This window comes from Panthera onca, chromosome A1, assembly GCF_046562875.1.
Source record: "Panthera onca isolate mPanOnc1 chromosome A1, mPanOnc1 haplotype 2, whole genome shotgun sequence".
NCBI classification, from domain to species: Eukaryota; Metazoa; Chordata; class Mammalia; order Carnivora; family Felidae; genus Panthera; species Panthera onca.
The window spans coordinates 189,374,125-189,392,523 of record NC_138339.1 but is presented as its reverse complement, the minus strand read 5'-3'; the positions used below and the strand labels follow the sequence as shown (position 1 = coordinate 189,392,523).

Here is an 18,399-nt window from a genome sequence, read left to right as displayed (position 1 = left end):
TTCGAGCCCCGCGTCAGGCTTTGTGCTGACAGCTCAGAGCCAGGAGCCTGTTTCAGATTCTGTGTCTCCCTCTCTCTCTGCCCCTCCCCTGTTCATGCTCTGTCTCTCTCTGCCCCTCCCCTGTTCATGCTCTGTCTCTCTCTGTCTCAAAAATAAATAAACGTTAAAAAAAAAATTTCAAAAGATAACTCTGTGTTTCCTTCCTCAAGCTACCATCTTCCTTCCTTCCCTTTAAATACTGATTTCTAAATACTCCTTTCTCCACCTAACCTCAATTTACTTTCCCACTAAAATGTGACTTCTCCCTGCCTTCTGGGAAAAGGAGGTGGGGGTGAATGGGTGTTAGGTCATTATGATCTCTTAATGTGAACTTTAAGATGATGTCTCAGCCATCTATTTAGCTAAAATTTAGCTAATATACAGAAAAAGAGGCAGTTTATAAGTGATGGTATGTTCATGAGGAGCCTTAGAATATATTGAACATAATGTATGAGACAGGATTAAGAGACTCCCAGCAACAGACTTTTCAAAATATAGATCAAGGAAAAGCTTTTAGCTATAAATCACACACCAGGAAGTAAAAACAATTAGGCAAAAATTGAAATCACAGGACTGACTGAAATAATCAAGGAAGAAACTTAGAGAAAAGGGTACCAAGAATAGACTCTTGAGAAACTAGCTCTTCTCTCTTCTTATCTAGAGAAAAGGCATTGTTATTTCTAGACCTGAAATCTAGTCACATGTTACACCTATCAACCTTTCTTCATCCTAACACCAAAACATTCTCAAATCCACCATTTCATCTATTCCCATTGCCTTTTCTCAAGATTCATTATCACTTGTCAGAACCACTACAAATGTTTCTTTAAAGCTAGTCCTGAGTTGGGGATCTGCACCTTTCATCCTCTATAATGCTACCACAGATATTTTTGCAAATTCAAAGTTTAACTCTATCACTACTGTTCTCAAATAAAGCAATATCTGGACATAATAATCTGGCCCCAACATGTTTCTAGTCTCTTCTATGCCCTTATTCTCATTCATACAGTTCCCCACACTTTAGTTCTTGCTAATATTTGTGTTTTGCACTTTTTGATTTTATCCCCGAATTCACAATATAGCTGCAGCAACTATAACAGTCTATGTAGGAAATTACAGTCTATAATCCAAATCTAGTCTGCCACCTATTTTTGTAAATACAGTTAGACTGGTACACAGCCATGCTCATCTGTTTACGTTATTTATGGAGCCTACGGCTGCTTTCAAACTGTAACAAGAGTTGAATAGTTACAACAGAGACAGTACTGCCCCAAAGCCAAAATACTTTGGGGTATCTGGCCCTTTACAGAATTAAGTTTGCTGACCCTTCACCTATGAGACAATATCAAACAGCCTCATATGTGAATAACTGGACTCCCAGAAGGAAATAAGATAGACTGAGTATGAAATAATATTTGAGGAAGTAAAGGCCAAAATGTGCCAAATTAAATAAAAATTATCACGCAGATCTCAGAAATTCAAATGAATACCAAGCACAAGTTAAACACACACACATAAAAACCTTATTTAGGCAAAGCATAGTCAGATTACTAAAAATCAAAGATACAGAGAAAAATCTTAAAAGCAGTCAGAGAAAGAATGCTGGTTCCAATATGGTGGCATAAACCCAAATACAGGCTATCATCTCACTGTTTACAACTAAAAACTGTGGACAAAATTCAAAAAGAAAAAAGAAAAGAAAGAAAAAAGAAAAAATTACTTGACAACTCTGAAAAGCAAACAAAAGCATATTATAGAGTGGAGTTAAACTTAGAAAAGCAACCCCCAGGAGAGTGAGCTTCCAGTTCAGTTCTTTTTTCCTCCTTTCTCTTTCCTCTTCCTTTTTCTCCTTTCCTCTTTTCTTTCTGGCCAGAGGAATTAAGGAAAGGAGCTCCTGAGTACTGGAGAATGGGGAGGAAATCCCAAAAAAGAGAAAAATGAAAGAAAGGAATCCTCTAATTCTATCTATAATACAAGTCTTGGGCTCACTCTGGAGCCATACAGGTACAGGTCAGCCTTCTATTATAGACTCAGAACTGAACTGAGATTTGAAGCACCACCCACAGAAGGCAAGACCAAATTTGCTGTCTGAACCTAAATGGGCTGACAGTCTGCTAAAAGAAACAACAAAAATGTAAGTTTTCCTAAATTATAAGAAGCCCCCAAGTTTATAAAACATAACATTCACAATGTCCAAGATATAATCCAAAATTCTCACAATGTAAAAAAGCAAGAAAAATGTGATTAATTTCAAGGTAAGAAACAATTAACAGGTGCTAACCCTGAGGTGATCCAGATGTTCTAATTATCCAACGATACTTTTAAGCAACTACTGTAAATAAGCTCCATCAAGTAAAGGCACACACACTTGAACAAAAAATCCCTCAGAAGACAAAGAGAAGCTATTTTAAAAATTAACCAAATGTCAAATTTTAAACTGGAAAATACAATGCATAAAATAAAAAAAAAAATTAACAGGCTGGGCTCACTAAGGGAATGGAGATTACAGAGGAGAGTCTGTGAACTTGAAGTTGGATCATTAAAAATGATGAAATCTGAAGAACAAAGAGAAAAAAACATTGACAAAAGGAAAAATGAACAGACTGTAGGACAATCTCAAATGTTACTGCTGATTGTCATCGGAATCTTGGAAGACATTCGGGCAGAATATTTTAAGAAACAATGGCATCCCAAATTTGGTGAAAGACAAATTTACAGATTCAAGAAGCTGAGTGTTCTTCAAAGAGGCTAAACTCAAAGAAAATAATGACTAGACACATCCAATCAATCTGCTGAAAATCAAAACCAAAACCCAAAAAAATTCCTGAAAGCAGAGAAACATGACATACTACACAGAAGGGAATAAGATTCAAATTACCAAAAGTTTCCCATCAGAAATCATAATGACAAAAAGACAGTGGAACAACATCATTAAAATACTGAAAGAAAACAAGAGTGTACGCAGAATCCTACATCCACCTAAAATATCCTTTAGGAATGAAAGCAAAATAAAGACATTCTCAGATGAAGAAAAACAAAGACAAGTTTATCCCCAGCAGACTGCTGTACAAGAAATGCTAAAGTACTTCAGGCTGGAAGGAAATGTGGCACCTTCAGGAAAGAAGGAAGAACAGGATTAGTAAATATACAGCTAAACACAAAATACTACTTTTTCCCTTTAAGTTCTTTAAAATATTATGCCTATTGTCAGCAAAAAATAGTATACTGTATGGTGAGTGGTGAGTTTTTCAAAGCATGCAGCCATAAACATATATGGCAAGTATAACATAAAAGGCGGGGGGGGGGGGGGGGGTAACGAAGTAGGGGGGAAAATGATCTGTATGGCTGCAAGGTTTCTCTATTTTAAGTGAAGCAGTACAACAGTAGCTCTAAGTAGGCTGTGAAAGGTTAGGTATATATAATGTAATTAAAATACAAAAAGATAAACTCAAAAAGGCCAATAGATATATTAAAATTGATACCAAAGAATAATCCAAAAGAAAGCAGAAAAAAGAGGAATGAAAAACAAAGAAGAAAACATAAGACAATATAATGATAGCCAACCATATCAATAATTATGTTAAATATTAATGATCTAAACTCTCCAAATAACAGCCAAAGATTGACAGAGCAAGTTGAAAAAGAAAAAAAAAAAAAAAAAGCAAAACCCAGCATATGCTGCCTAAAGGAGAGAAATTTTAAATATAAAAATACAGATAATTCAAAAGTCAATACATGGGAAAAAACTTACCATCCAAACAGTAAGCATAAAAAGGCTGGAGAGACTATTTTAATATCATATTAAATAAGTTCAAGACAAAGAGTATTACTAAGGATAAAGAAAGATGTATCATAATGAAATAAAATAATAATTATCAAGAAGTGGGTTTTTTTTATGTTTTTAATTTATTTTTGAGAGAGCACAAGCTGGAGAAGGGCAGAGAGAGAGGGAAAGAGGATCTGAAGCAGGCTCTGGGCTGACAGCAGCTAGCCAAACGTGGAGCTTGAACTCACAAACCTGAAGATCATGACCTGAGCCAAAATCAGACGCTTAAGCCAACTGAGCCACCCAAGTGCCTCTATCAAGAAATTTTAATAATTATACACATAAATGTACCTAAAGCAGAGCCCCAAAGTACATGAAGCAAAAGCTGAGAAAATTAAAAGGACAAATACAAATCTACCATTAGAGTAGATATTTTCAATACCTGCCACTCAGAAACTGATAGAACTAGACAAAACTGAGTATAGACATAAAAGATCCAAATAACACCACCAACCAACTTGAACTAATTAATACAGAACTCTATGTGCAAAAATGGCAGAACATACATTCTTTTCAAGTATACATGGTATAATCACCATGGTAGATCATATCCTAGGAGATAAGGCTTATCTCAATAAATTTTAAAAGATCGAAATCATACAAAATATGCAGAATGCAATTAACAATAATATATATAAGAAAACACAAAATATCTTAAGATTAAATAAAACAATTCTAAATAATGTATGGATCAAAGATAAAATTCAAAAAAATTAGAAAATATTTTAAACTAAATGACAAAGAATATTCAGAATATCAAAACTGTGGGATTCAACTAAAGCAGTACTTAGATGAAAATTCATAGTTTTAAATGCTTATGTTAGAAGTCTAAAATCAATGACCTAAGATTCCACCTTAAAAAACTAGAAAAAAAGAGTAAAGTAAACTCAAAGTAGAAGTTATACTGAAACAGAAAAGTCAATAAAGTAGAAAGTAAATCAATAATAGAGAAAATAAAGCCAAAAGTTGTTTCTTTGAACTTATAAACAAAATTGAGAAACTTCTGGCTAATCTGATCAAACAAAAAAGAAAACTCAAACATGAAGAATGAAAAAGGGATTATCACCACAAATGTCACATAGAAAATACTAGAACAATGTTATGAGTAACTTTCTGCCAAAATGTTCAACAATTTAGATGAAATGGACAAATTTTTCTAAAACCACAAGTTACCAAAATTGACATAAGAAATAAAAAATTTGAATATCCCTATATCTATTAAAGAAAGAAACTAAATTTGTTAAAAGCATCCCCAAAAGATAATTCAGATGGTATCCCTGATGAATTCTATCATATATTCAAAAAGAAATGAGACCAATTTCATGGAAACTTTAAAAATACTCCTTTAAAAATACAGATTACTGCCCAAATCATTTTATGAGACAAGAATACCTATAATACTAAAACCTGACAAAGACATTAACAGAACAATACCCTTCATAAATCTAAACCCAAAAATTCTTAACAAAATATTACCAAATTCAACAATACATCACATTGGGAGAAAGTTTTATACCAGGAATGCCAGGTTGACTTAACATTCAAAAATTAATTTAATTTTTCCCTTCTTTCTCTTAACATATAATAATTTCAACAAATGCAGAACAGGTATTTGCCAAAATTCAAAACACATTTATGATAAAAACTATCAGCAAAGTAGGAATATTAAAGAACTTCCTCAAATTGGAAAGACCATGAAAACACCCACAGTTTACATCGTAATACTGAAAGACTGAAAGACTAATTTGTAATTATTTCCTCTTCAGATTAAGGAACAAGGAAAGATGGAACTTTCACCACTTCTATTCAGCATTGTTATGGAGATTCTTGTCACTGGAATAAAAGTTGGAGGAACATTTCTGATTTCCGGAAATCAGAAAGAATGATGATTGATTTTAGAACATTCCAGAGAATCTACAAAACAACCATTAAAATTAATTCACAGCATTCACTACAGTCCATCTATTACACTACAAAGATTCACTTGCTTCATACAAATTCTGGGAAAAGCTCCTCCAGAATTCTGGTTGGTTCTTATTTCCTGGAGAAACTTTTCAGAGGAAGTAAAGTAGGACAAACTAAAGACCCCACCACTGTGTTTCAGATGGTTTCAAGGCCAAAACATAGTTATAACCTGTTTTCTGCTAGTAATTTCAGATTCCCTTCATCTTTGGCTAGCATTTCTGCTGGTCCAGGTGGCTGATCTTGTGAGGCAGTCACCAGGCCTTGCTCATGTCCATTTACCATTATAACTGGACCAGAAAGTACCAAGAGACACCCAGCAGATCACCTGTGTGCCAAACCCCCAAGCTCCCTCATGTAACAGCAGCTCTACCTTCTCCCAATGATCTGATACATTAGCCCTGGGCAACTCCTTTCCCTAGAAATGGAGTGTCAAGCCCCAGAGGTAGCCATGCCTAAAAGTGAAACAGGACTCTGTAGTTTCTTCTGTTGGAAATGTTTCTCTTCTGAAAGCCAGGACCTTTTGAACCCCTACTGCTCAGCTACAGAGAGGAAGCATAAATTCCCCAGTGGATCACTAGAGAGTGATGCTAAGTGGAGTCATTCCTATTGCCATGTGTAATGGTTCCAGCTAGGAACCTTGCAGGGTATAATGTCAAATTGTAGGGTATCATCATCAGTTGTACCATCAAAAGATGTTTTGCTGCTCTATCTGGTCAGAAACTTCTTGATGTGGTGCATGATGGAACAGATGGATCCCCTGATTGCTAAAAAAGTGGGTTGTTTACTCTGAAATGTTATGTGGGATCTTATGCTGATGGATCAAACACTCTGTAAGCCCTCAAACAGTAGCCAATGGTTGAGCCCCTGCAAGCTGTAAAGGCAAACTCATACTTAAAACAAGTGTCAAGTCCAGTCAAAATGAATCATGGTCTCTGTGGAGGATGGTTAGATTCCACTACTCAGGCAGGACATTCAGCAACTCAGTTGCTGAAGGAGTATTGATAAGTAGAAGTCTGTTATTGGGTCTTTGCATAGCCATCATCAGTAATTTTTCCACAACACTTATAGGCCGAAAGAAACACCTAACAGTAGTGTTTATTAACTAGTTAGATCTAAATAAGTAATAAGAATTTATGTCCTATAAACTTAACCATTTGGAAAAAAACACATAAATTGAAAGAAAAATATTTTTATTTTGTTCTTGAATAGCCATAATTGCTTAAGAATAGGACATGTACGGGGTGCCTGGGTGGCTCAGTAGGTTAAGCCTCCTACTCTGGCTCAGGTCATGATCTCACAGCTCATGAGTTCGAGCCCCACGTCGGGCTCTGTGCCGACAGCTCAGAGCCTGGAGCCTGCTTCAGATTCTATGTCTCCTTCTCTCTCTCCACCCCCCCCCCCCACTAGCACTCTGTCTCTCCCCCGCCCCCCTCTCTCTCAAAAATAAACATTAGGAAAAAATTAAAAAAAAAAGAACAGGACATATACAATGCTAAACACTGCACAACTTCTCAAACTTGGAATCAGATTGAACACGCCACCCTCCTTTTCTGTTTCACACTAATTTGTGTGCAGTGGTTGATTTGTATCACAGCAACTACCAAAAATGCAACCTCAAAAAGATATGGCATCACCAAAAAGAATGTAGCATGACCTAATGTCAAAACTGCGAACAACTTTGGGGTGCCTGGCTGGCTCAGTGAGTTGATCATCTGAGTCTTGATCTCAGCTCAGGTCATGATCTCACAGTTCATGAGTTCGAGCCCCGAACACTGAGCTGATAGTGTGGAGTCTCCTTGGGATTCTGCCTCTCCCTCTCTCTGTCTTTCCCCATCTCTCTCAACATAGATAAACTTAAAAAAAAAAAAAAGAACAAAAACTGTGAACAACCTCAAGCTAGTTATTTGTGACAGATGCTAACATGTTTCCTTTGAAATTCTGAAATATCCCATGGTATTCCTATGTGTCTGCTGTGGTGTTTCAGGGTGCCTCAGTGCAGTTTGGGAATCACTTAGCACACACATGTGTATACCCATGCATGTGCACTTCCTTTCTTACCTTAGTGGGCCCAGCACCTCCCACTAGGCTCTCCTATGACCTAACTCTAGTTATTGATTTGATGATAGCCAGTAGAGGAGAGAAAAGATGAGGACAGTAAGGGCAGCATAGTCCAGGAAACTACCCTCTAGGCTAGAAGAAGCCCACTTTTGCAGGCCCAAAGAGCTTGACAGAATTTGGGGTTTCAAGGTTTTCAAGTGTATCAACTCAGATGTCCCATCTGAAGAGTTAGGGTCCTATTCATTTCCAACTAAAGCAGACACTGGCATAGAAGACTTGTTGAGAATTCAACCCACCCTGGAGTTCTGCTACCCTTGAATTAAGTCTTGGGCCTAATCTTTAGCTTTTTTTTTTCTTTCTGTTGTATAAGATGAGATTCTTTACATGATGCTAAAGAAATAACTTAACTTTCTCATTTTGCCCCCAATTACCTTCTGCCTTTGCTTTTCTCCAATCTATCAACATCAATCATCAACAACCATCTGATTATACTGTCCTAAGTAATAACTTCCCTGAACTTCTAAAAAGCTTAAAATATTTGTACCCACCAGTGCATTCCTTCTACAGGAATTCCATTCCAATTCACCACTACTGAAAGTTTAACAATTGCACAGCCACACTGTATGCCAACGGTTATTAGTATTGGCACTCCATCTACAACCCACAGTGGGTCTAGCTCTAAAACCCCATTTTAAAGTCTACTTCCTCAGATCACTCCTGGCACCACAACTGTCTTAGTTAAGGCTCCCCCAGGAAACAGACTCTGAAATCGAGATGTGCACACCAGGAGTTTACTGGGGAATATCCTCTGAACCAACAACTTCACTTCAACAACAGTGAAGGAAGTAAGATGGAACAGAGGAATGAGCTGAATTGTAATGCAGTCACAGGAAGACCTCAGCCAATCCCATGTGGACCTCTGGTATTGGGATAGATCTTCAAGGTTGTTCTGCCTTAGGGTAAGAGGGCCAGAGATTTATATCCCTAAAGAGTACATGTACTGGGTAGAGGCTGACCCTGCAGAAGAGGCATGACTTTGAGGGAAGCAGTTCTCTTGGCTCAGGGAAAGCTTGGAAAAGGACTTAGCGGGCAGTTTTAGCTGCCAGTATTCCCAACAGCTAGGAGCACTTGTACATGAACAAAGGGATCTGGGTGGTGAACCAAGCACCCACCACACCACTACTGGACTATTACACTATTTTAGCTAATGAGAGGAGAGAATTAGCATTTACCCTGCCTTCTCAGGAGGAACCACAGTTCATCATCAGTTGATGAGAGAAACTCTTTTTCGCAGAAGAGCACCAGCTCAAAAATACAGAAAGAATTAACAGAAGTATAAAAATCATCATTTTGAAACCCCTAATGAGATAATTGACTCAGAGAAGGATTATCAAAGAATGCTAAAACCATTAGTGAAAGATATTCACAGTGAGTGTACCGAAGTTATGACCTATGATTACCTGCTTATTGCACATGAAAAAAGGATACATTTACAGAGGAGAGATCTACTGGGTACCATCTTGCCAAAGTAATTAGACTGAGCATTATTAAACAGTGACACAACCTGAAAACATCTGGATAGGATGCAATATGTAATACTCAGTCCTATAAGCCAAATATTCTTGCTAAAAAATGTGTAACCAAAACTTAATGAAGCGTAAATCCTAACTGCCATTTATAGGAAATACAGGGATAGAAGACATGGAGACTAACAGTATCTGAGGTCCTGCCCTTAAGGAGCTAGATTTATAAGACATTCTAGAAAAGATAAAATATTAGTGACACAAAACTGATCCATGGTAGCCAGGGGCTAGTGGTAGGAGGGAATTTCCTGAAGAAACTTTTTAGAATGATGGAAATGTTCTGTACTTGACTGTGGTGATGGTCCTAAGACTCTTCAAATAAACACTTTATTTTTTTTTTTTATGTTTATTTTTGAGAGACAGAGAGACAGAATGCAAGCAAGGGAGGGGCAGAGAGAGAGGGAGACCTAGAATCTGAAACAGGCTCCAGGCTCTGAGCTATCAGCACACAGCCCAAAGCGGGGCTTGAACTCACAAACCGTGAGATCATGACCTGAGCCAAAGTCAGAGGCTTAACCAAATGAGCTACCGAGGGACCCCCTCAAATGAACACTTGAAAAGGGTAAAATTTATTATACACAAATTAAACCCTGATTAACCTGACTCCTCCCCAAAAAGCTGAATATTTAATGTTTTTTAATTAAAAAGAGTATTTTGACTACTCTTGATTTTTTTAAACAAGTATCTCAAAATGCAAAAGTATTTTTAAGTTAACATTTTCATTTTATTTTTAAGCCTAAACACAAGATTTTCTCTTATCTTAAGTTAGGGCTAATTTATTTCATATTTCATATTTCTACCTACCAATATGCCAACAGAGCAGTTTTTGCCTTAAAAACAGGATTCCAGAGATGTAAGAGCTATATGAAACAAATTATTACCTAATCATAAATACAGATATACAAACTCTAATCCAATCCCACATCACTAAAATACTCCTACAATAACATCTCTTTATCGTTCAAAACCATCAGTGTCTACTGAATAAAATGTAATTTGTACCTTGCTGTTCAAGCTGTCTCACCCTCTAACCACAGTCTCCATTTCCAAAATGAATTCCCACGGCTCTCCCTCATGAACACCTACATGATAGCTCTAACAGAACTCTTAATATTACCTGCACATAAACTGTACTTTCTCACCTTTTGCTCATGCTTTCACGCCAGCCCAGAATGCCATTTTCTTTAACACTTTTGTAAGTACCTGTCTTTGTATTTTTCACCATTACCCAGATAATAAACTCAAGTGTAGAAACTATGTCTTATACAGCTTTATTGGGCCAATGGTTAGCACCAAGTAGTAATCCCTTAACTTTGTTGGACTGACTACTTAACCTCTTAAAACCAAAATCCCATGCATCTGATATAAAAAGGCTAAAGGAACTAAGTGGGTTTAGCTTAAAGAAAAGCAATTCCCCATTTTAACCATAATCTCTATTGTTTCTACTTTGTTATTCTACCACTTCAACCGACATACCCTGACTCTTCTGTATCTCCTGGTCTATCACTCCCCTCCTTGACATCACTTTCATTTTTACCGAAGGATCAATCAATGTCACCAAACTTTCGCTTTCTTTTTTTTTTGACCTCCAGTCACACTTTAACCTTGAACCAATTCAACCAACAGCTTTCCCATTTCTTTGTTGAGTGGAAAAACTTACAATATCATGCTGATTAGAGTTTTAAATATATAATTTTAATAGTAACAATAGCGGCAGCTGCTGACATTTAATGAACATTACCCTGTACTAACACAATGTGCTTTTAATAGTCCTATAAGGTTACAGCTAAAGAAACAGACAAAGAAATGCAATTAACTTGCCCAACTTAGAAAAAGGTAGAACTGGGATTTGAACCAAGGCAGTCTGCCTCTAAGGTAAATTTAGCCACAGAGCTATAGTTCTTCCCAAATGCAATGCTATACTGCCATTCACATACAGAAACGATCAAATATTCCTTTACTCATTTCCAGTCCAACCTTTTCCTCAAGCCAATGTTCCAATTTTGATTCATTCATTTGTATAAAAAATATATTTATTGAGTCAATGAATAGATGAAATCATTATTCTCACATTCATCACAGTCACTGAGACCAAAAATTAGAATAAAACCTGATTTTTGCCCCATCTTTAAGTCCTCAAATGCCATATGTCCCCTCACTCTCAGCAGAAATCAACAATATTTAACAGCACTTAATGTGTCAAGCACTTTACATATATGGATTGGTTTAATCTACAAAACAATCCTCATTATTATTATCCCCATTCTACATACAAGAAAAGTAAGGCATAAACAAAGACAAAAGTAAACAAGCGGGACTATATCAAAATAAAGTTTCTGCACAGCAAAGGAAACTATCAATAAAATGAAAAGGCAAACTACAAAATTTGAGAAAATATATGCAAACCATATACCTGATAAGAGGCTAATATCTAAAATATATAAGGAACTCATATATTCCAACAGGAAAAACAAATAGCAATGATAAACCAACCAATTAAAAATGGACAGAGGATCTGAAAAGATATTTTTCCAAAGAAGACATACAGTTGGCCAACAGGCACATGAAAATATGCTCAGTATCACTAGTCATTAGGGAAATGCAAATCAAAACCACGATGAGATTATTACCTCACACATAGAATGGCTATGATCAAAAACAAGAAATAACAAGTGTTGGCAAAAATGTAGAGAAAAGAAAAACCCGTGCACTATTGATGGAAATGTAAACTGGGCAGCCACTGCGGAAAACAATATGGAGGTTCCTTGGGCACCTGGGTGGCTCAGTAGGTTAAGCATTTGACTCTTGATTTCGGGTCAGGTCATGATCTCACATTAGTGAGATCAAGACCCACTTTAGGCTCCACACTGAGCGCAGAGCCTGCTTAGGATTCTTTCACTCCCTCTAAAATAAAATTAAATAATTAATTAATTTTAAAAAAAGGAAGAAAAAACAGTATGGAGGTTCCTCAAAAATTAGAAAACAGGGTAGCCTGGGTGGCTCAATCAGTTGAGCACCTGACTTTGGTTCAGGTCATGATTTCATGGTTCGTGGGTTCAAGCCCCACATTGGGCTCTGTTGCTGACAGTTTGGAGCCTGCTTTCGATTCTGTGTCTCCCTCTCTGTCCCTGCCCTGCTCATGCTCTGTCTGTCTCTGGGTCTCAAAAATAAACATTAAAAAAAATGTTGGTTTTTTTTTTAATTAGAAAATAGAACTACCATATGATCTAGCAATTCCTCATTAGAGTATTTTTCCAAAGTAAATGAAAACACTAACTCAAAAGATATCTGCACCCCATGTTCACTGCAGCATTACTTACAATAGCCAAGACATGGAAGCAAACTAAGTATCTATCAATGGATGAACAGATTAAGAAAATGTGGTATATAAGGGTGCCTGAGTGGTTCAGTCTGTTAAGCTTCCAACTTCAGCTCAGGTCATGATCTCACCGTTCGTGAGTTCAAGCCCCACATGGGGGTCTGTGCTGACAGCTCAGAACCTGGAGCCTGCTTTGGATTCTCTGTCTTCCTCTCTCTCTCTCTGCCCCTCCCCCGTGTGTGTGTGTCTCTCTCTCAAAAATAAACATTGAAAAAAAAGAAAATGTGGTATATATACACGACTGAACATTATTCAGCCATAAAAAAAGAAATCTTGCCATTTACAACAGCATGGATAAATCTTGAGGGCATTGTGCTAGATGAAATAAGTCAGGAAAGACAAATACCATAAGATCTTATCTATACGTGAAATGTAAAACCAAACAAAAAACCTAAACTCATAAATTAACAGAGAACAACCTGGTAGCTGGGACGGAGATGTGTGGTGGGTAAAAACAGGTACAGGTGTTCACAAGGTAAGGTTATAAAATAAGTAAGTCATGACGATGCAATGTACAGTGTGGTGACTATCGTTAATAATACTGTATTGTATACTTGAAAGTTGCTAAGAGAGTAAATCTTAAGAGTTCTCATCACAAGAAAAAAAAAAGTTTTAAGTATGTGGTGATAGATGTTTATGCCTGTTGTGGTGATCATTTTACAATATATACAAAAATGGAATTATTATGTGGTACACCTGAAACTAACATGTTACATGCCAATTATTTCACAATAAAATTTTTCTTAAAAAAATCTGAAGCATATAAGTTATATATTGTACCTAAGGTCACACAGCTAAAAAGTGGTAGAGCCAGGTTTTAAAACCAGTCTAGCTTCTGGGGTGCCTGGGTGGCTCAGAGGGTTAAACAACCACCTCTTGATTTCGGCTCAGGTAATGATCTCACAGTTCATGAGACAGAGCCCCCTGTCAGGCTCTGCATAGATAGTGAGGTACCTCTCTTCCTCTCTCTCTGCCCCTCCCTCCCTCCCAAAATAAATAAACATTAAAAAAATAATAATAAACTCGTAAAACTAAACTAGCTTCAGAGTCCAAGCTCTTAACAACTTCACTAGAATGCCATCAAAGTCACTGACTCCATTAGGCTTGGATCCCTCAACTACTCTACAGGACATCTAAAACATAATTCACAGTAATTCATTCAACAATGACTGTTATCTCGTTTGCCTTGTTTTTTCCTTGAACACAAGCTTCTTTCCACCTCAGAGCCTTTATAATTTCCTAAAACACTCTTACTCTAGATCTGACTTCCCATTATTATGATTCAACTTAAAGGTCTACTGCCAAAGAAACCTACCCTGACCACCCTACCTAAAACAGCTCCCCCACTATAAATCATCTATCAAATGAAATCAGTTTTCTTTCTTTCATAGTTACGTATCACTACCTGAAACTATCAGTTGTTTATTTCTCCCCTCTAGTGTGGAAGTTCTAAGAGAGTAGAGACCTTTTCTGTTTTGCTCACTGCTACGTCTTCAGCACATAAAACAGAGCCTGGCACACAGAAGACATTTGGTATTTACAGAATGGATGCCAAAAATTGTGCTATACATTGGGATTACTAAGATGAATATGATGTAAGTCTTACGCTCAATCAACTCTAGTCTTTATTCAATGGCTAACCTCTTTACCTGACATCTTAAACTTGTCCCTGAGATCTCTCTGACTTCTCTTACATCAATTATCTCCTCTCTCACTTCTTTAATTTCTCTTTCTCCACATACTGAACATTTCCCAGCCACACTTCCATATTTGAATATCCTTCCCTCAACCCTGCAACTCCATTACCCCAACATCTCCTAATGACTCCTCACCATATCTATGACCACTTCTTCAACAGTCATCAGTGACCTGGAAAGTGTTCTCACTTTTTTAAGGAGTTAACACTTAGCTAAGGACTTTCAATCCACTTTCTTAGGACCAGAGCTGCCACTGTCTCACAGCTGTCTTACTTTTTATTATCTTTTTTTTTCAACTTCCTTTACTGTCTCCTTTTTCTCACACCTTTAAATTTGAAGCTCACTAGAGCTTCATCCTCTATTCTTGCTCCCTTCTCTGTCTGCTAGATCTCTTCTTCTACTCGAACTCAACTAGTACCCCTATTCAAATAATTATCCTATTCATTCACAACCTAAATCCTAGCTCCACTAGCCCCATCATATTTAATAAGAAATGTGATTGAATTCTTAAGCAAATATTCAATAAAGGATAGTTGCAGGCTGACTTAGATAAAATAATGTGAACTAAAATAAGCAATAATGTTCTAAACAAGCACTAAAAGGCAATATTACACAACTTAAGGCTGGTTTCCATGACTACTTCTCGAAATACTTGAATTTTTCATAAATTGTAATTGGCCGCTTGTACAAAAATGGATCAAAGACTAAAAATCACTCATAAATTTTATATGTGTGATTAAAATACATTAATTTTGTCTAAAACTGTTAATCTAGTTCCAGATGCACAAAACTGTATTGTTACATAAGTATATTAGGAGAAAGTTAAAATAGGAATATATCAGTAGTAAATCCTAAGACTGGAAGAACATACAAAATAAATTTAAATTCTTTGAGAGGGATCTGTAAAGATGTACCACAATTCAGAGACTCACAGCTCAAAATTATACCCACCACAGAAAACTGTCTAGTGAGGTTCTGTGCTATTTTCAAAAACATGAGCAAGAAGTAGACTTGTGCCACTGTGGCCTTCAGTTTGTATAGCAGAAGGCAGTTACATATATTTACATCCATCTAATAAAACTGCCCAATCCTGTCAACAATTAGAGACATGAGAAGACTGGTTTACCCAGAAGTGTGAACAAAGCTCCATCTTTACAACTCTGCAAAGGATAAGAACCCCAGTACACTAAGGTAAATTACAAACACCTGACTTACAGCCTAGGCCCTTTCATAATGAAAGAAAAGGGCATCTTCTTATTGTCTAACACACTGAACATTCAATAAATACCATAAACTCTCTGTAACTCATTTGACAAAATACTACTATGCTTTCCCCATGTGTTGCAAGAAGCTGTGAGGAAAAAAAAAATGATGAAGCCAACTCCCAATTACCACTGTCAAAGCCAAGCTGGTGAAACAAGTCAGTCATCATCCTTCGGGGTATGTGGCATGTAAGGACAAGGAAAAGAAAACAATAGGAAAGCCCTCAGCAAACACACACACACACACACACACACACACACATCTTAAGAAAAGGAAAATGAAAGTGATTTAATATCTTCTACATGGAGGAAGCTGAAGATGCAGCGAGCCTAGGATGAGATGTATAGTAGCTACTCAAATTTTTTAGTTGGTGGGAGGTAAATATTGTATAACCAGTCATATTTTGAAGTTCTACAGCTTTCCCCTTTCCCCACAAAACCCCCTAACCCACTCTACTCTAAAGCCTATAAGTGACAGAGGAAATAGAACATAAGATGAAGGGAAATGGCCGATGGGACATCAGAACACAAGTGCAGCTGCAATCACATCTCTAGAATACCAAAAGGTCCAGTTACCAAAGTACAGCTCTAAAAATCTGTATCAGACACCTTTCACATCCACATAAATCTCCCATCTGCATCCCTTTTGCATAAATCTTTTAAATTTAAACTCCATGCCTTATCCTAAAGCATGATTATCTAAAACTCATCCTATATATATGACACTATCCTTAACCTACACCACTGCTCCCGTCAGTGAAAGGCAGATTTTTTATGGGAGGTGGAAAGTGGAGGATGGAATACCATTGGGGGGTTGGGGTAAGAATACGTGCAAATACCATTGCGGCAGAGATACTGGAAACGCCACTTCCCTCACCACTTTTGCAAATTCTCTCCGTGCACTGCCCTCTTCCCCTCAACCAATCTCTCCTCCTTCCTCAACAATACACACACACGTGTCATAACCGACTGGTACCATCACCTTTTCTAGCATCCCATGCTACCTCCCATTCTCACTAACCCCCCACAAAGACAGTCACACATACACACAGAGCAGAAACTGTTGCCACCGCACCCTCCTATCTCAGTTAGTGCTTCTACCACCCAGCATCTAGCGCTTGTAGAAAGCTTAGTAACCAGGTACGTAGACACACTTACATACATGCACGCGCACACACACACACACACACACACGCGGTATGTGGCGCAAGAAGGACACTGAAGACGCACCTGGAGGCTGGGTGTCCAGCGCTGCTGCCCCCTTGGTCCCTGTCACTGAGCGCAGCTGTGTAAATCCTCCGGTAGCGGTCGGCCAGGGCCCGGCCTGACAGCAGCAGCTGGTAGTGACCCCGGGAGTCCGCGGCCGGCAGCCCCAGCCCCAGCCCAGCGGCAGCCAAGGAGCCCTCAGGAACCGGCATGAACAGCGCCCCCGGCGCCGGGGAGGAAGAGATGGTGGCGGCTGGGAAGAATCCGTCCCCGCCGGGCCCCGAGGAGGCGGCGGCGGGGGAGGCAGTCGCTGAGCACATCATCATCCTCGCAGCCGCCGCCGCCGCCTCGTCCCCGCGGGCCGGGCAAGCAGACACGCGCGCGCACACACAGCCCTTTTCCAACGACGACGGCTCCGGAGGCGGCCTCTGGCTCCCGCAGCACGAGACTACAAAGACAGCGTCCTCCTTCTCCTCCTCCGTCTTCTCCTCCTCCCCCCTGCGCCGCCCTCGCCGCTACTGGGACCGCTCATCTAACCCCGCCACCTCGGGAGTGTGAGGAGGAGGCGGTGCCGCCGCTGCCGCCGCCGCCACCGCTGCCACCGCCGGGGCTACCCGCAATGGGAAGCTGCCGGCCGCACTGGGCATGCGCCACTCCTCGCACATGCTCAGTAACCCCAGGCCCTTTCCCTCCCCACCCCCCCCACCCCCCCCACCCCCCCCCGCCACCACTCCCTCCGCCTCAGGGCTTTGGGTGTGGGGAGGTTGAGTGGTGAGGAATCTGAAAGAAAGCCACTTCTCCGGGTTTTACTAGCAGCTTGAGGAAGAGTAAGGAAAGCGCTGGGAAGGCTGTCAGCTACATGCTATTGGCATCAGGTAAAGGGGTTCCCTCCAGGTGGGAGAACTTGGACCAGAAAGAGGAAATGTCCCACCACCAGGGAATGAGTGTCACGCACTCCTGCTACTTTTTTCTCAAAGGTTGTGCTGCCAACATGCAGATTTACTGGGAACAGTGCTGGGTAATTCAGAATCCAAGGCAAAGGAGGCCAGCTAAATTAGAAGTATCTCTGGCGATTTTCGTTTGTAGTTTTTATTATTAGGATTAAAATAGCTTTTACTTAAAAAAAAAAAAAAAACAGGTAGTAAGCTAGTGCATTCTTTCTATGAAAGTAGAATTGACAGATATGTGAGTATTCACAAGCCAGAATCATTCCTAAATTCTTGTTCTCAACATTTCATCATAGCTAAACTTTAATGTGATTGTACTTTTCGTACATATTATGTTGACTCCACATTCATCCTTTAGAGTGCACACTTATCTCTTGGCGGTGGTCACTTGATGGCTCATCTTTTTCTGTCCAGACTTAACATTTCTAGAGATAATT

General features: G+C 38.7%; 1 protein-coding gene across 13 annotated transcripts in view; it reads right to left on the bottom strand.

Annotated features, from left to right (window-relative positions):
• Positions 1-17,661, bottom strand: part of MYCBP2 (MYC binding protein 2) — a 282,639-nt gene extending 264,978 nt beyond the window's left edge. For 12 of the 13 annotated variants that reach the window (XM_078432585.2, XM_078432586.2, XM_060636897.3 and 9 more), the window contains exon 1: positions 17,040-17,661. In XM_078432585.2, coding sequence (XP_078288711.1) covers positions 17,040-17,341 — 302 coding nt within the window. In that variant the 5' untranslated portion in view covers positions 17,342-17,661. The remainder of the gene's footprint in view (positions 1-17,039) is intronic. The other variant, XM_060636905.3, reaches the window with a different exon arrangement.
• Positions 17,662-18,399: the final 738 nt, after the last annotated feature.